Consider the following 15,220-nt stretch of genomic DNA (forward strand, 5'->3'; position numbering starts at 1 on the left):
TTTTTTTTTTTTTAAAAAAAGAAAACACTCGAACTAACCCCCTTCCCCCTAACCCTAATCCCCTAAATGGGCAAACGGCAGCAACCCTCCTTCAAGTCTTTCTCACCTTATCTGCTCTTCACACCGTAGTTGAAGAAAACCTCACCTCACATCAACTCACCGCCGGCCTGTCGTCTTCTTCATCTCGCCGGAGATGGTGCGCCTCCAATGACATCTCAACCTCACCTCACCGTCGCGTTTTGGGTCGCAAGCCGTCCCCTTCGTCGCGGCTCCTTGCTCCGCGGCTCCACGTCGTCGTCTTCGTCGCCGTCATCGCGTCCTCTCCGTCCTCTGCGTCCTCTCTCGGACTATCGGACAGGTTGGTGGTCTCCTCATTGCTCATTCTTCACTTCTCTGCGTTCTGCATTATCTCTGATTTTTTAATTATTCTATTTATGATATATTTGTTAATTCTTGATTATGAAATTCTGTTTATTGGTGTATTGGTGTTATATTTATGTTATATTTTTAGTTGCTTCATTGTCATGTTTCCCTGATATTCGTTTATGGTAATATTTTAAATATTTCTGAATCTTCTGCCATTGCAGTTTGTGCTTGTTTCGTTGGCTGGGTGGGACAAGTTCTTCACTAGAGGCAAGGGCAACAAAGAAGAGGTGCATAATTTTACCTTCATTGGAAGTCCGAATTCAATTTTGTGACTACTTCTTACACTCTGAATTTGCGGGGCAATTTATCTTCTTCTCATGATTTTACTTGATAAAGGTTCTATGGTTGCTTGTTACATTTAAATCTACAAAAACTTAATGAGAAATTATTTATCCTTCTAATTTATAAACAAAGAAACTAACGAGTGCTTTTTATGTTCTCAATATTTAGAAATCAGGAGAATATTTAGGAAGATGTTCAGGAAGATATATTATTAATGAATTGTAATTGGCATGGTTTCTAAGTTTGGGTTCTCTTTCTTCAATTCATGAAATTACCAACCTAGTTTATGAGGTTCCGAATTTCAGTTAGATATGCTAAATGTGACTGGCATGATTAGGCTAAATGCATATTCTAGCATTCATATATCATTCACAAATTTTGTTTTCGGATTTCCTGTGCATCATATCAACTTGCTTAGGACTCATCTTGTCATGTCTTGCTGCAGAAAGTTGGAGAAGCACCAAACAAGGCTTGAGGTTGTTACTCCATAGAAGCGATATACCAGTTGTTTAATAAGTTGCCCTACTTAGAGTTAGTTATAGGTATTGTATTATTTACCGTTATGGTATTTCTATTACCATGCAAATTATCATCAAAGGTTTTAGCATTTTGTAGATTAGAAGCTTGGCGGCTGGGTTTGAATTTTAACTTTGATTAAACTCTTTCGTAACATGATATTCGTCAACCATATTCTATGCCCTTTGGTACATCATATGAGACGGATTCTTGTAAGTTGAAATTGATCTACCTTTGATATTATTTGTGATACACAACTAAACATATGCATTAACACTAGAATATGTTTAAATAAACATTTTATTATAATAAAAAAAGGGAAGTTACTTTTATATTTTTTTATTTACGTAGAACCGGTTTTACCGGTTTAACCAGTGATTTATCGGTTGAACCAGTAAAGCGATGAACCAGTAACATGACCGGTTTGATCACCGGTTCGGTTCTTACAACTATGATTTTGAGTCTCATAAATAAAAGTTTAAAATTTGTTTAGAACTAATATTCTATCAAAAAACTGTGGTATATAGGAATTTCCCATTTTATCCTCCAAAATATTAAAAGAACCAGACAAAGCAAAAGAAAGCCAGAAGTTCCTATGGAGGAGACGAAGGTGGTGACGCTGAAGCCAATCGAAGCAACTCCGTCGACCTTCAAAGACTACGGTCAGGTCATCGAGGCTTCGCCGGACGGCGACGAGTTCGGCCCCCATGATGCTCAGTTGGACCTTTCCAAAGGGATTCCCAGGTTCCCTTTACCATCACCAATTTTTTACTCTCTAATCAAGCTTCAATTTTTATCAGTTCACAAGTATTCTAATTCCCTTTTCATACACCCTTTTGCTCCTTGTTTATTCTGGTTGGATCTTTTTCTGTCTGCCTAATTAGCTATATATAAAGTGCAAATCTTGGATAATGAGTATTATTAGAGGTTTTATTCAACTATAGATTAGTTAACTTGTATTTGGTTAATCAATGAGAGGTGTTCTGTACTAATCTCTGTTCCTAATTTGTGTTATATTGCCAATATGTGAATACATAAGCATGAATTCGTACTTCTGATTCTGCATTGCTATGCATAGTGTTTGTCCACTAGTTTAGTTTAGTTTAGTTTAGTTTAGTTGAGATAGTGATTAGATTCCTTAATTTTAGGGTGATTTTGAGCTCCAACCTATGCTCCAACTTCTTGAAATGACTTTGTATATAACAGGTTTTACATCATGCATATCGAAAATCGTCCGCTGAAGTTTTCGAATATTACACATCATGCAAGTGTGACACAATGCCTTGGTTCTATTGGTGGCCATGCTTGGTATCTTGGAGTTGCTAAGCCATCCATTGTTGAATCGGACGAACTCAAGGATAACACCGGAAAGAAGATTGTGCAATCACGATGTGGCCATTCGTACGTGCCTCCTGCCATTGATGATGTCCAAATCTTCAAGGTTTCTGGCTCCAAATTTCTTAAGCTTAATCGCGGGACATGGCATGCTGGCCCTATATTTAAAGAAGATGCAATGGACTTCTACAATCTGGAATTGAGCAATACAAATGTAAGTTTTTGGATTTCCACTAAAACTGAGACTTCACTTCTGCTTGAGATTAGCCACCAGATTTAGAGGGAAATGGAGCCCAGTTTGATTGTTTTATTTTATCTTTTTGTTCATGCATAAGGTAGATTTTTCATGTGACTTAATTCTATGTACAGGTGATTGATCATACCACACACAGCTTCAAGAAAGATAATGGAGTGGTCTTTTTGATCGATGATTAATAGCATAGCTTCCTCAAAGCATTTCAACTGATTATGTATAATGTGTATAATGTAACAAGAGTATAATACCACTCATGATACTGTAGTACAATTTATGAAATTTTAGTATTGTGCTTCAATTGGTGTTTCCATTTTACATGAGCAAATGCTTTCCTATGAGGTTGTTGACTATTTAAATAAGAGTATATTCTGATTTGCCATCAATAAACACTGAGCTTGTCTATGGTGAAAAAGAATCCCTGATTATGATAGAATTTAGAAACGGGTCATTCATAAAATTCATAATAGTCATCAGATATATAATATATTGAAGGATACAATTTTGTTTTAGTATCAAGATAAACTTTCTCAAAATATGTGGATAACAGTAGTTTTGAAAGAGTGATCAAATCAAAGCCTTAGTTTATTGCAAGATGAATATTGGAAAGAGTTGTTCTACTTTGATTTATTTCCAAAGCACATAATCTGAAGTAGAATGCCATAATACGTTGCTATGAGAAGAAAATTGTTGCTGTGACATGGAAATGAAAGACTAATAAAAAGCAATCAATCTCCACTGTAGAAGTTTTTACAGCAAATAACTCTTGAAATGAGTACTAAGCAAATTTGTGAATCTAGCATTTATAAATCACAATAAATTCACCAAAAATAAACTATATCAAGAGATCACACAGCTTTTGTTTACTGAGATAGATTGCTCTATCCTAAAAAAGAATGAAAATAAAGGTGCTATAATTATCAGAATTTTCAATAGAAGTTGCTGTCCTATCTGGCAGTGTTTCAACAATGAGTAACTCATTCAGCAGACCCCATCAACTGCAAAACAAGAAATTAAGATGGAACTTTATAATTCATTTCAGAGGATATTTATACTAAAATATATGGTGAGTAGTGTCTCTCACCTTGAATATATCTCCAAACATCCCCATGGGATTCCTTCTCTGTACTCCAAAAAACTTCTCTGCAATGTCATCTAGCATCTAAATCATAATTTTTGCATGTCAATTGCAGCATTTTAGCATCGTGCCAGGACAAAAACGATCAATAAGTATCGAGTTCGAGTGTATTGGATATGTGATCCAAAATCATTCGCAACCACTCACTTTTATTTACAATATCAACATTATATTAAAAAAAAAGTAAGAATCACTGGTTGCACATACTCATAGAACACATTAAATGTGTTTGAGGATCATGCAAGTTAGCCAACAACAGAAGATGATAAAACTAAAAATGGCTTGGTATTGTGAGTTAGCTGACCTCATGGAATGCAGGTTCCCTGTCAATACTTGACTTATAATTTACTCTCAACATATTAAAAAGAGGCAAAGCATCTCTCTCCATCCTACACCAAATTAGAAAGTTACGAAAATTCAAAAAAGTTTGCATGTAGCATGACCAATGAAACACTACAATAGAAAGTATGCTTCATTATTTCTAAACATACAACACAAATTGCTCAATGAATCAATGAAGGATCACAGGCAGCTTACGTTTGCAAAAGATAAGTGATGAACTGCATTAACTCTGACTTTGGGAACTCAATCTCGGTGGATTCGATTTGTGTCTTTACCTCTTCAACTAGTAGGTTGGCATCTCTCAAATTACCTTGAGACAAATACCTGTCATGCATTAGGAAACCACAGAAAAAATAAATAAATAAAGAATCATAAAAAGAAAAGGGAAAAAATATCTACGGACTAGAATTGCAATGCAAAAAGCAAACGTTGTATAAGTATCATAAGGGAAAGAGAAAAATGATCACATAGGCAAGGAATCCTAAGTGAGAATTAATTTCTTAGTGCCTTTACCTTAAAACCACTCGAGCAATCGCCAGATCATCTTCACCAGGATAGCACTATAATATTATGGAAAGCATATCAGTTTAACCTTCCTCCTAAGCTTATGCCAAGAATGTTTAATTTTTTCAGAAAGGATAAGTTCAAAATTGCTTGCAAGTTTGCATGTCTCAACAGAATTTGTGAAGCTCCTAACAAGGAGAAAAATAAAAAAGGCATGGAGGTGTGTACCTTGCCCAGAAAGTTCACCAGAGTAGAAGCAAACTTCTTTGGATCATTTCCTCTCGTAAAATGATATGTTACTTTACCTATATCCTGCATTTAAAAAGTTTATTGATATTCATTCAAGTGTAAGTGAAGCTTTCCAGGGCGGAATGGAAATTCATAGATCTATCGGCTCCAAAGAAGAATAAAAATGGAGCTGCTTCCCTCTTCCAGAAAAGGAATTCTATCTAAACCCCAGAACCGTCAATTATATTTTATTTCAAAACCCAATTAAAAACGAGCCACCATTTCTTACTTTTCAGACATTAGCCACCGCTTTATCTGCTCTGCAATGAGCATTTACATTATTATTATCTAAACTGTGTTCCAAAAATACTTTCTTCAAACAAACTGAGAGTACATTGGTGAAGTTTATATTTCTTCCTCTCATCTTATACCTAATTTCTTTTTTAATTATAACATCTGCCAAATTTCTATGACGGACAGTAAACCAAATCATCCCAAATCATCAATGTTTATTTGTGTTACGTTAATTTTTTAAATATTCAAACTAAAAGAACTTTTACATATCTCCACTGACATGGGCTTCCCCCCACCAAAAATCATGCACAAGACAAAATTCAAACAGATGTTGGCAAAGCAAAAGGGGCTTTAAACAAACTCTAGAGACACAGGTATGGTCATTAGATTTAAGAGGAATGACAATGAACAAGCACTTGAAGCACCATTTTGAAACATACCGCTTCAGGACTTTCCGAATATATGTATTCGGCTAGCATAATGTGCAGTTCAGGAGATCCATTACTATCTGCTCCATATTCGGCTGACCATCTGAATAGTGAATACAATACCAACCAAGCCAGAAATATTATTCAGAAGGAACATGTGACTTTATATATGGGATAAACTTAAACAGCACATATGCTGGATATTTGTATTTTGTGAAGTCTCACCTGATAGCAGCTTTTAAGAATGAGGAACAGCCTTCAACACGTGCCTTTGCCGTTCCGATGTCTTCAGAAAGCTGCTGCACGTCATCAACATCCCACAAGTGTTGTGGCAGTGGAACCCGAGGAAATGCCTGATAGATTTTCTTGACAAGATCTATCATTGAGATTCATCAGTAATAAGTAGCAGATTTCATGGTTAAATATTGAGAGAGAGGTATGCATATTTCTTTTCTACACTGACAAAGGGAGACCTTAAAATTATTTAAATTTCGACATATGTAAACACAAGAGTAATAAAACACTGATAAAAGACAAGATTAGAGCGCACCAAGTGTTTTTTCATCATAAGGAATTTTCCCTTTCACCAAGGTCTCCACATACATTGAAGCAAGCTCTGCTCCGCATGTAACCTTAAATATAGAGAAATGAAGCATTAGGCTTTGTTGTTTGTCAAATGTAAAAATCATTGAAGAACAATTCATCATAAAAATTAGAATTTGATTCCTGATTTTTAAATATGTGAAAATTAAATAGAGCAATCAATCTAAATAAAAGGACTCATGATCCTCCATCAACCATTTTCCCTTTCCCACACCAAAAATGAAAAAACAAAAAAATGAGCTCATAGAGTCTCTCAAAAACATCACAATAAAGGAAACAGTCATGCACAATCAACATCTACTTGTCTGATACACTTGCAAGGAAACTAGATAATAGTTATCCTATATGCCTAAATAAAGGTCATAAAAGTATATCTAGAAAGGCAATCATATAGAAGATGTACAACCTGCCCATGAGTCAATTGAAGGCAAGCTCCTGAATGTAGGATATCTAATGCTTCAGAATACCTCTCAGCAGATACATATCTGCAGCAAAACATTTTTTCTTCATCAATGTTAACAACTTAAAATTGATGCACATGTATTAGTTAGTGGAGAGTTGGAGACCAGAGTAATGAAACTTCTCAAAATTATCCTCTTATGACTTAAACAAGCACATATCTATTTGGACGATATAAGAAAAGTACACTGCACAAATTAGAAGAACAGGTTTTATTGGAGAATAAAAATACATAAGCATAGGGGAAGTTATATCCTAAAAGAAACAATAACAATACAAAAAAGAAAAAAAGAAAGAAGAACATCAAGTAAAAGACTAGCAAAGCACCACAGAGAGTTAAAAGATTAAAGACTATGTTACACAAGGGACATAACAGGGAAAAAACTATAGATCCATGAAAATTCCAGCAACTCAATCCACCTATTGGCACCAAAAAACATCATAGGTTGTATACTGCCAAAGAAATTACCTTCTTTTCTCCTCCCTAAAGTCTAAAGTGGCATATAAGAATATATTCCAAACTCTAATATCAAATTCATGATTCACCAAAAATAGCAAAATCGTTCACCACATGAAACTACATTATCCAGTTCTTGAAAGGAGAGTAATTTATGGTTCTATCTCTGCTGAATTGCCTCCTACTGATGTTAAAATCTTCCTTCCATTAAGCTGCAAAGGATTAGCTATTCTAGGCTATTGGCTACACCAATGAGCAACTGGCTATCTGATTGCTTTATGAGCTACTGTTATAAAGTATACACTTGAAAACGAAAGAGAATAACAACTGCAAAACTAATTACTTGTGGTATAAAAGAGAGTCGAATACAATTAGTGGTAATAACTAATAAGTAAAAGTTAGAAACTGTATGAACCTGGCACTAATCGATTTGTACATTTGTTGAGCCCCATAACAGTTGCCCTCATTTATAACTTTCTCCAATTTTTCAATATTCTGCATTTCAGCATAAGAAATAGGAAAATCCTTAAAGAAAAATGACAATAAAAGAAGAGCATAGGCAACACAATGCTTATAAGAAGACCTAGCCCTTAAAAAAACACAGACATCTGCAGAAACTGTGTGAGGTAATATGAACAACCAAAGATGCAAATAAGAAGTCGCAATGGGACCGCAGTATTATTTATCCAATTGTTTGCATGAAAATACTTCAAGAGTGTGCAATTGTCACTACTGTAAATACTGCTACTGCTCCATGGTGCAAACAAGGATAATGGGAAGGAAATGGGGAATACCAAACACAGGATTCAACAGTAACTAAGAAGATAAAAGGGCTTAAGAAAATCAGAGAACGATTCAAAGGTGAAGTAAATGAGTAAAACGTAACTCATCCTATGCAGAATCTATTTCCCTTTTAATCTAAACCTTTTATATAGTAGCAACAAAACCATACCCGCTAGAAATAAAAAAATAACATAATAATACTAATAATAAATCAAAACAATGTCTTTGTGATTCAAGCAAATCAAAATCATCCAAAAACATGATTTTTCAGCCAAATGCAACATCGGGTACTACAACAGAAAAAGCATTACAACAAAAGTTTCCTTTTTGTTGTTAAAGAAACAAAACCAATATAAAATCAATAAGCATTAGAATTATAAAAAACAACACTTTTCGTTTCACTTAGACTACACAAGATGAAACCATGAAAAGGGCTAAATTACTATGATGAGATTTTCACTTTTATTCAGTTTGAACCCAAAAATGAAAAGAGAAGATTGATGGGTATCGTACCTCTTGAGCCGGAGGTAGTTCTAATCTTCTGGATCTATGCCGCGACATGGCAACGATGATGCTCTTTCCTGCAATCCCCTTTTTGATGGAGCTCAAGAAAAATTAGAGCTTTTTCGGTTTTTCCAAATGGAAACCAAACAAAAATTGAGAAAAATAAAAAAAGTTGCCCTTTTGAAAATAAAAGAGATTTTCTATTTATATAAGGACCAAAGGGGTAATTTTGGCTTTTACCCGAGGGACTAAAATGAAAATTTTGGAAAAGTTTGATAACCATGTTGTTTCGAAGCTTTTGAGGATAGAGCGAGGGGGTTAGAGAATTTTGGAGGAAGATGGGTGGCGTTGGTGCTATGGTGAAGGGAGCTTCATATTCATATGCTGTGTTTTGTGGTAGCTTTTTGAGGTCTCCGAGGTTAAGCTTTAGCATTCATAACAAGAAGAAGAAGTTGTTGAAGTTCAGGAGCTTCTCATCAAAGAGCACATGTTCCTCTCTCCAACCACCAGATGTGTCTCGTTTGGCAAAAACAGCTCAAATTTCTCTCACCCCAGATGAGGTTTGTTTTCTTTCTTTGTGGTATCATGTGTTTTATGTTTCACTATTTTGGGGTTTGGCATTTTTTTTTATTAGTTTGTTATTTGCAGATTGAAGAATTTGCTCCAAAGATTCAACAGGTGATTGACTGGTAAGTATGTTCCCGGAATCTTACTATTGTTGATAAAGCAATGATAACATCAGTTAGAATTTAGGTTTTAGTATGTTGGGATTTGAATTTAGTTTGATTGATATCTTAATCTTTATTCTATATAACTCATTTGAATTCAAATTATGAGGGTTTGTAAATTTGGTTGTTCAACCAAAGAGTTAGAGAATCATTAGAATCAATTTAGACCAATTATAACTCATATTTTGATGAAATGCCCAAAATTTATCTGATGATTTTGATATTTGGACCTTTTTTTTGTTGTTGCTAAATCCTTGATTGCCTTGCTTGAGGATATGGGTTGTGATTTCGTCTTTGAATTCCTGAATTTGTTTGTAGTTTGGGGTTTGATTTGATGCTTGAATTGAATGCTTGATTGGTTGATTTTGAACTTTGTATATTGGTTATCTCTTGTTCTGCTGGTCCAAAACTTGAACTTGGTTTCTGAGTTTTATAAGAAGAGAATATATACTTATACCTCAAATGAAATGCTTTTATGTAAATACCAATGGCAAATATCTTCATTCCACCTAAGACCAAGTCATTCTGCTTCAACCAGCTCTCACTAACAGGACTTGAAGGTTTGAACAGTGTTCTTGAGCTCTATGATTGCCCTAATTTTACTCTTAAATGTTCTTATGCTTCTGCTAAGATCAGGTTGTAGGTTTAACAATCTTGAGTTAACTTGCTGGTTTATTACTTGAGATTTATTTGTATGTTTACTAAGTTTCATGAGTTTAGATGAATTCTCTTGATTCTTAATATAATGAAGGATCTATATCCCTTCTCTCTGGTGTGGTTAAGCATTTCTTCAGTGACCCAAAATACAGGTATGGCAACAGAATCAGATCCTAGGTCGACGCAGGTGAAGGCCACGCTGTGCCTTGGCTCAGAATCGTACTCCGTTCAGGCGAATAAAGGTTGTTTATCAGAGCAACTAGTTTCACTGAAAGAGGAAAGTATGAGCATATTGAAGGAGTTCATAACAAAGCATAACATCCCTCAAGATGTCCCTGATGAGCCATTAGAAGCTTCTTCAGAAGATGATGATGATACACCTGAGAAACCTCTAGTGAAGTCTAAGAAGACTAAGTTTACTTAGCTTTTGAAATTATTATGTTAGAATCTGTATTGAGTACTTTGACATTTGAATTTTGATTCTAATGATTCTCTAACACAAAGAATTTGCTACTTTTCTTTAAACTATGTTTCTTATGTGTTAAATTCTTTGAAAACATCAAAGTGCGGAACAGAACATTCAACTATGGTATAGCTAAAACCCAAGGAGGAATTGAGCAACTGTTGCAACTGTTGGAAGCTTTACATTTTTGTATCTTAGAGGGATTTTGCTTGGTTTGATTATATGGATTGGTTTGTGTTGCAGGTTTGGGCAGCTTCAAGATGTTGATCTCCAAAGTGTTGAGCCCTCCATTAGAGCAGGTTCTCAATATCCTTCATCATTACTTTTCAGCTACTAGTGTTCACATGCTTATCTTCGATAGCATTCACTTTGATGAGTTGCAATATTTGCACACCAAAAAATATGGTGTTTTTGAACACCAAATCTAATCCAATGGTGAAAAATAGAAGTTTTCAGTGTTAAATGGATGCCGGATTAAAATCCGATAGTGATAAAGTAGGTGTTGCCACCGAGTACAAGAATTTGGCATTCAAAGATCATTTTTCCACCCAGATTGCAAAACATAATGCAGCTTAAGAAATGGTTTATCCTAATTGATTCTCTTAAACATCCTAGTAATTACTAAATGAAATAAAATTTATTGCCTTTTAATAATTCAAGACATTGAGAGTAAATACGACTTAATTAGAATGTAAAAAGCATGTTTACAGTTTATGATGAAAAGGATATCTTATAGTTCTCCGGTTCCATCATAAATTGTTACTGCTTAATATTAAACGACAATAGCAGCAAAACTTTATCCCACTAACTAGATAAGGTCGGCTACATATATCGAATAATGCTATTGCGTCCTATTATTTATCATGTGTGCAGTTACTACTTTACATTCATTTGTTGGAAATGCAAGTTTGATGCTATTGATGTCAGTTAGCCAATTTTTCAAATAGTTTTACATGGTGGAGTGATTGATGCTGTTCATATAATACATCCTTTTCTTTTCAATAATTTAAGAGTGTTTTCCTGTTCTCAATAAATTTTTCATTCCATGGTATATGTTCTTTTACACGAGAGCAAACTAGGAATGGAAATAGGATTGATCATTGGCTTGCCTTCATAATTGGTAGTTCCTAAACTTGTTTTTTCTAACGATATCTGCAGAGACCGAAAACAATTTGCGCGACAATGTTCCGGAAACATTTGATCACAGGTGAAAATGAAGTTATCCATTAATCATTATGTTTCAATTGGACATAGTTGAAAAACTGTTGATTCAAATGTGTTGGTTTTCGGTCTGTGCTTCACAGGGATGCGATGATTGGTGCTGTTCCAAGCTATGAGGACCCGTATATTAAAGTTCCAAGGGTCTTAAGTATGGACTAAAAACTTTGTAAAGGTACTTGATTTGATAGAAGGAAACAAGACTATGGTTTTGTACTCTGCATTTCTTGGTTCTTTTTATTGGAAAATGATCTACCTCTTAATCTATATAACATTCATTTTTGTCATCATGAGTTTGTGTCCTGCCATTAGTCTCATTCTCATAAAACAATCATCTGTGTCCTTAGTTCTCAGAAGGCAAGAGTTATAGCAATTGATGCTAAAACTACCAGCAGACACTAAACTATGTTTTTTTTGGAGCATTTGATTGTTTTCATAAGTTCAAGGTTTTGTTTGCAATTTTCTAATCTCCAAAAAGAAAGAAACATTCTAGATATGTCCTATGTGCCAATATATACTACTGATTATGAATATGAATAGTTGATACTACGTCCAATGCATTAATCCATTAATCCATGCCTCGGCTCAGAATTATTCAGAGGCCGTGGGAATCTTAATAGGGACCTTAGCAAACCATTTATTGATAAGTGAGTATTTGCTCCTCCCTATTTATATGTTATGTATTATTGTGAATAATTTAGAATTATTTTTCTATTTAATTATGTTTGAAATTTTATTGATGAGTTCAATTTAATTTGTCTTCATATTATAAATTTATGTTAGGAGAAAAATTATAAATTAATTAAGTTCCGAAAGGAACCGTGATTGAATACGGGACCGTACATACTCATGGGTCACGTTAGATATGGAAAAAGAATTAAAATATTCATAGATAACAAAAAATAAGACAATGCATAAATATTCAAGACGAATATAAATATTTAAATAGTTGGGCATCCTCAGTCTAAAGAGAATCGACCTTTTCGATTTGTTGTTGTTTGGGCTATTTATCCCGAATATAAGAATATTGTGAACCTATCATAGTGATCTGATAATAGAGAGATTCATGGCAAGCTTTTAAAAGTGCAGAAGAATTTCTTAGAGTTTAACTCGAAGGTGTTTGGTAATATTTTTGTTAAAAAATGTGAATTAGAGCACCAGATTAATTATTTGTAGAAGCATTCGAAAGTGGTGGATAACATTTATTTGCATCAGAAAGAGCAACAATTGCTTGTTGATTATAATAATACTTTAGTGCAAGAAGAGCTCTTATGGTTTCAAAAAGTCCAGATAGTAGTGGGTAAGGTTCGGAGATAGGAATACAAGTTTTTTCATGTTCAAACTCTTGCGCAAATGAAGCATAATAAGATTTATGGCCTTTTTCTCAAGGATGAAGTGTGGAAAACTGATCCGAAGATTTTGAGTCGGAGAGCAGAGTCTTTCCACAAAAGCTTATTCTGTCATTTGGATGATATTGATTTGGGTTGCCTTGGTGATGTGTTTCTTCCTTCTTTGAATGAGGAAGCTTGCAATGATCTTACTGCTCCCGTTACTATGGAGGAAGTCAAAACAACTATTTTTCACATGAATTCTTTTAAAGTTCCTTTTAAAGTTCCAGGTCTGATGGGTTTCAAACTTTCTTCTTCACTTTTGCTTTATCATTGCCACAGAACCATTGTTGCTGAAAACAGTGGGAGCTCGCCATCGGAACCGTTTTTTGCTACCCAACAATTACACTAAAACGATCACAAAAACAGAGGTATTCTTGTTTACTTATACATTTCTAAATGCATGCAAGATGGGATTGATAAAAACAATCAATTGAGAAATCAAAGATTGAAAATAGAACACCAGTACGAGAAGATCTCTAAAATGTTAAACAGAAGGTTGCTTCCATGTTACGCTCACCTTCAACAATGGTGAGTTGGAGACACTACGCACTCCGGGTTTTGATCTCACGAACAATCGTAAAGAGTTAATCGGTTAAATTAATTGTAATAAAGGCTTGGAACAAGAAGTCGTTGTAGTATAGTGGTGAATACTTTCGCTTGTTACCCGGCTGACCGGGTATTGATATCCGATAGTGACGATATTTATTACAATTTTTATTTTTATTTTTTGTGTCTCATCTCGTGCATCTCAACCATGCTTTTTTGTAATCTTCAACTGTGATTTCAATTGCTTAACTTTATATTTAATAGATTTTAATCTCAACCGAAGCCTGTTATTACCAAATCTTATGATTGTGTATACTGAGTTTGTCATCTATGAAATAGTCAAATGATAGTGGATTGAATGTTGAATTCGATGATAAAGAGAAAGATGAAAATACCAAGGAATGTAAATTAGCAGCACTTGAAGCTATGAATTCTTGAGTCTTGACAGCAAAAAACTATGAAACGGAAAGAGTAACAGCAAAGCGGGACTAAAGAATGAATGCTAATAGAGTGAATTTCATTGAATGAATACAAAATCAATTTTCAATTCATTTTTTAATACAGCACACTGCTCTGTATTATATATACATATCCTATAGAAAGCTAAAAGAGATAGCTCTCTTTTAACAGCAACTAGTGTGAATCCCGCGCGTTGCGCGAATTGTGTACATAATCTATTTTATTGTATTTATGTATATTTTATTTATAAAAAAAATTAATACATATTTATGAGGAGTTAATTTATTTAGTATATAAATAGATTGATTGATTTTTTTTTTTATAATATTGATGTTCAATCTCGTTAAAAAAATAAACATAAAATTTGATTCTATAGTATTCTTAAAACTAAGTGTGCACTTATAAATATTCCTCAAACTTGGCCCACAACTATTTTGAATTTCTTTTTTCACATATATGACATGCTAGAAGTAGTAATCCTTGATATATTACCCAATTGGATTTGTCTAAATAGAGCCTGGATGCTTCAAAATTGAGAATACTAATTTGGATACCCCCTAAACAAACTAAAAGATCGATCTAATTGAACTTCATTTAAAACATATTAAATCGACATTCTAATTTCAAAACAGACACAAAATCACTAAATAGCAAAACTATATATATAGACCTAGTTCTATATTATCACTATTACTTTCAAATAATGGTATAGCAAATATACGTAGTCAACCACAACACACAACAAATAACCATTTTTTATTTGATTAAAAGTCTTACTTCTTTCTTATCAATCAAACAAAACCAACAAAAGTAAACTCATGAATCAATAGAAGTAAACTTACAAAGACAAAAGTATTTTTATTTTAAACTTTGATATATATTTAAACCAAAGGCACCCTTAACCCTTGATTTAAAGATCATTAGCAATTGAACATGAACCTATTTTTATTTTAAACTTTGATATATATTTAAACCAAAGGCACCCTTTAACCCTTGATTCAAAGATCATTGGCAATTGAACATGAACCTCATGTCTCAATCTCTAACCTATTCTTATTTCATTCTTTCAATTCCTTTATTATTTGCTCCAAATGTCACATCTTTTCAAACAACAAATAGAACCATATGTTAAAAAGACATGAAAATATTTTTTTATTGCCACATGTCTCAGTTCCAAATTGAATGTAAGCACTTATTCCCTGAATA

The 15,220-nt window shown here is 33.9% G+C and overlaps 3 protein-coding genes across 7 annotated transcripts; 2 read left to right on the forward strand and 1 right to left on the reverse strand.

Moving 5' to 3' along the window:
- LOC107618640 lies at positions 54-3,215 on the forward strand. Of its 5 annotated transcripts, none has more exons than XM_016320751.2 (6): positions 54-358; positions 588-653; positions 1,154-1,250; positions 1,752-2,031; positions 2,431-2,773; positions 2,929-3,215. In XM_016320751.2, the coding sequence occupies exons 4-6, from the start codon at positions 1,820-1,822 to the stop codon at positions 2,992-2,994; spliced, it is 621 nt and encodes a 206-aa protein (XP_016176237.1). In that variant the 5' UTR covers positions 54-358; positions 588-653; positions 1,154-1,250; positions 1,752-1,819; the 3' UTR covers positions 2,995-3,215. The 5 variants fall into 5 exon arrangements, with proteins under 5 accessions (XP_016176237.1, XP_016176238.1, XP_020966334.1 ...); XM_016320752.2 differs by having other exon boundaries at positions 1,154-1,184; XM_016320753.2 differs by having other exon boundaries at positions 56-358; positions 1,752-1,968.
- Positions 3,503-8,756, reverse strand: LOC107617956 (Golgi to ER traffic protein 4 homolog). The gene is made up of 12 exons (XM_016319856.2): positions 8,562-8,756; positions 7,681-7,760; positions 6,756-6,834; positions 6,297-6,378; positions 5,972-6,122; positions 5,759-5,849; positions 5,025-5,108; positions 4,806-4,852; positions 4,488-4,616; positions 4,255-4,339; positions 3,897-3,974; positions 3,503-3,810 (listed from the first exon to the last, which is right to left on the reverse strand). Exons 1-12 carry the CDS (start codon positions 8,607-8,609, stop codon positions 3,790-3,792), a joined length of 975 nt encoding a protein of 324 aa, XP_016175342.1. The 5' UTR covers positions 8,610-8,756; the 3' UTR covers positions 3,503-3,789.
- Positions 8,772-12,063, forward strand: LOC107617957 (glutamyl-tRNA(Gln) amidotransferase subunit C, chloroplastic/mitochondrial). The gene is made up of 5 exons (XM_016319857.2): positions 8,772-9,112; positions 9,201-9,241; positions 10,644-10,699; positions 11,559-11,607; positions 11,705-12,063. Exons 1-5 carry the CDS (start codon positions 8,891-8,893, stop codon positions 11,778-11,780), a joined length of 444 nt encoding a protein of 147 aa, XP_016175343.1. The 5' UTR covers positions 8,772-8,890; the 3' UTR covers positions 11,781-12,063.

Source organism: Arachis ipaensis, chromosome B09, assembly GCF_000816755.2.
Source record: "Arachis ipaensis cultivar K30076 chromosome B09, Araip1.1, whole genome shotgun sequence".
Classification (NCBI taxonomy): domain Eukaryota; kingdom Viridiplantae; phylum Streptophyta; class Magnoliopsida; order Fabales; family Fabaceae; genus Arachis; species Arachis ipaensis.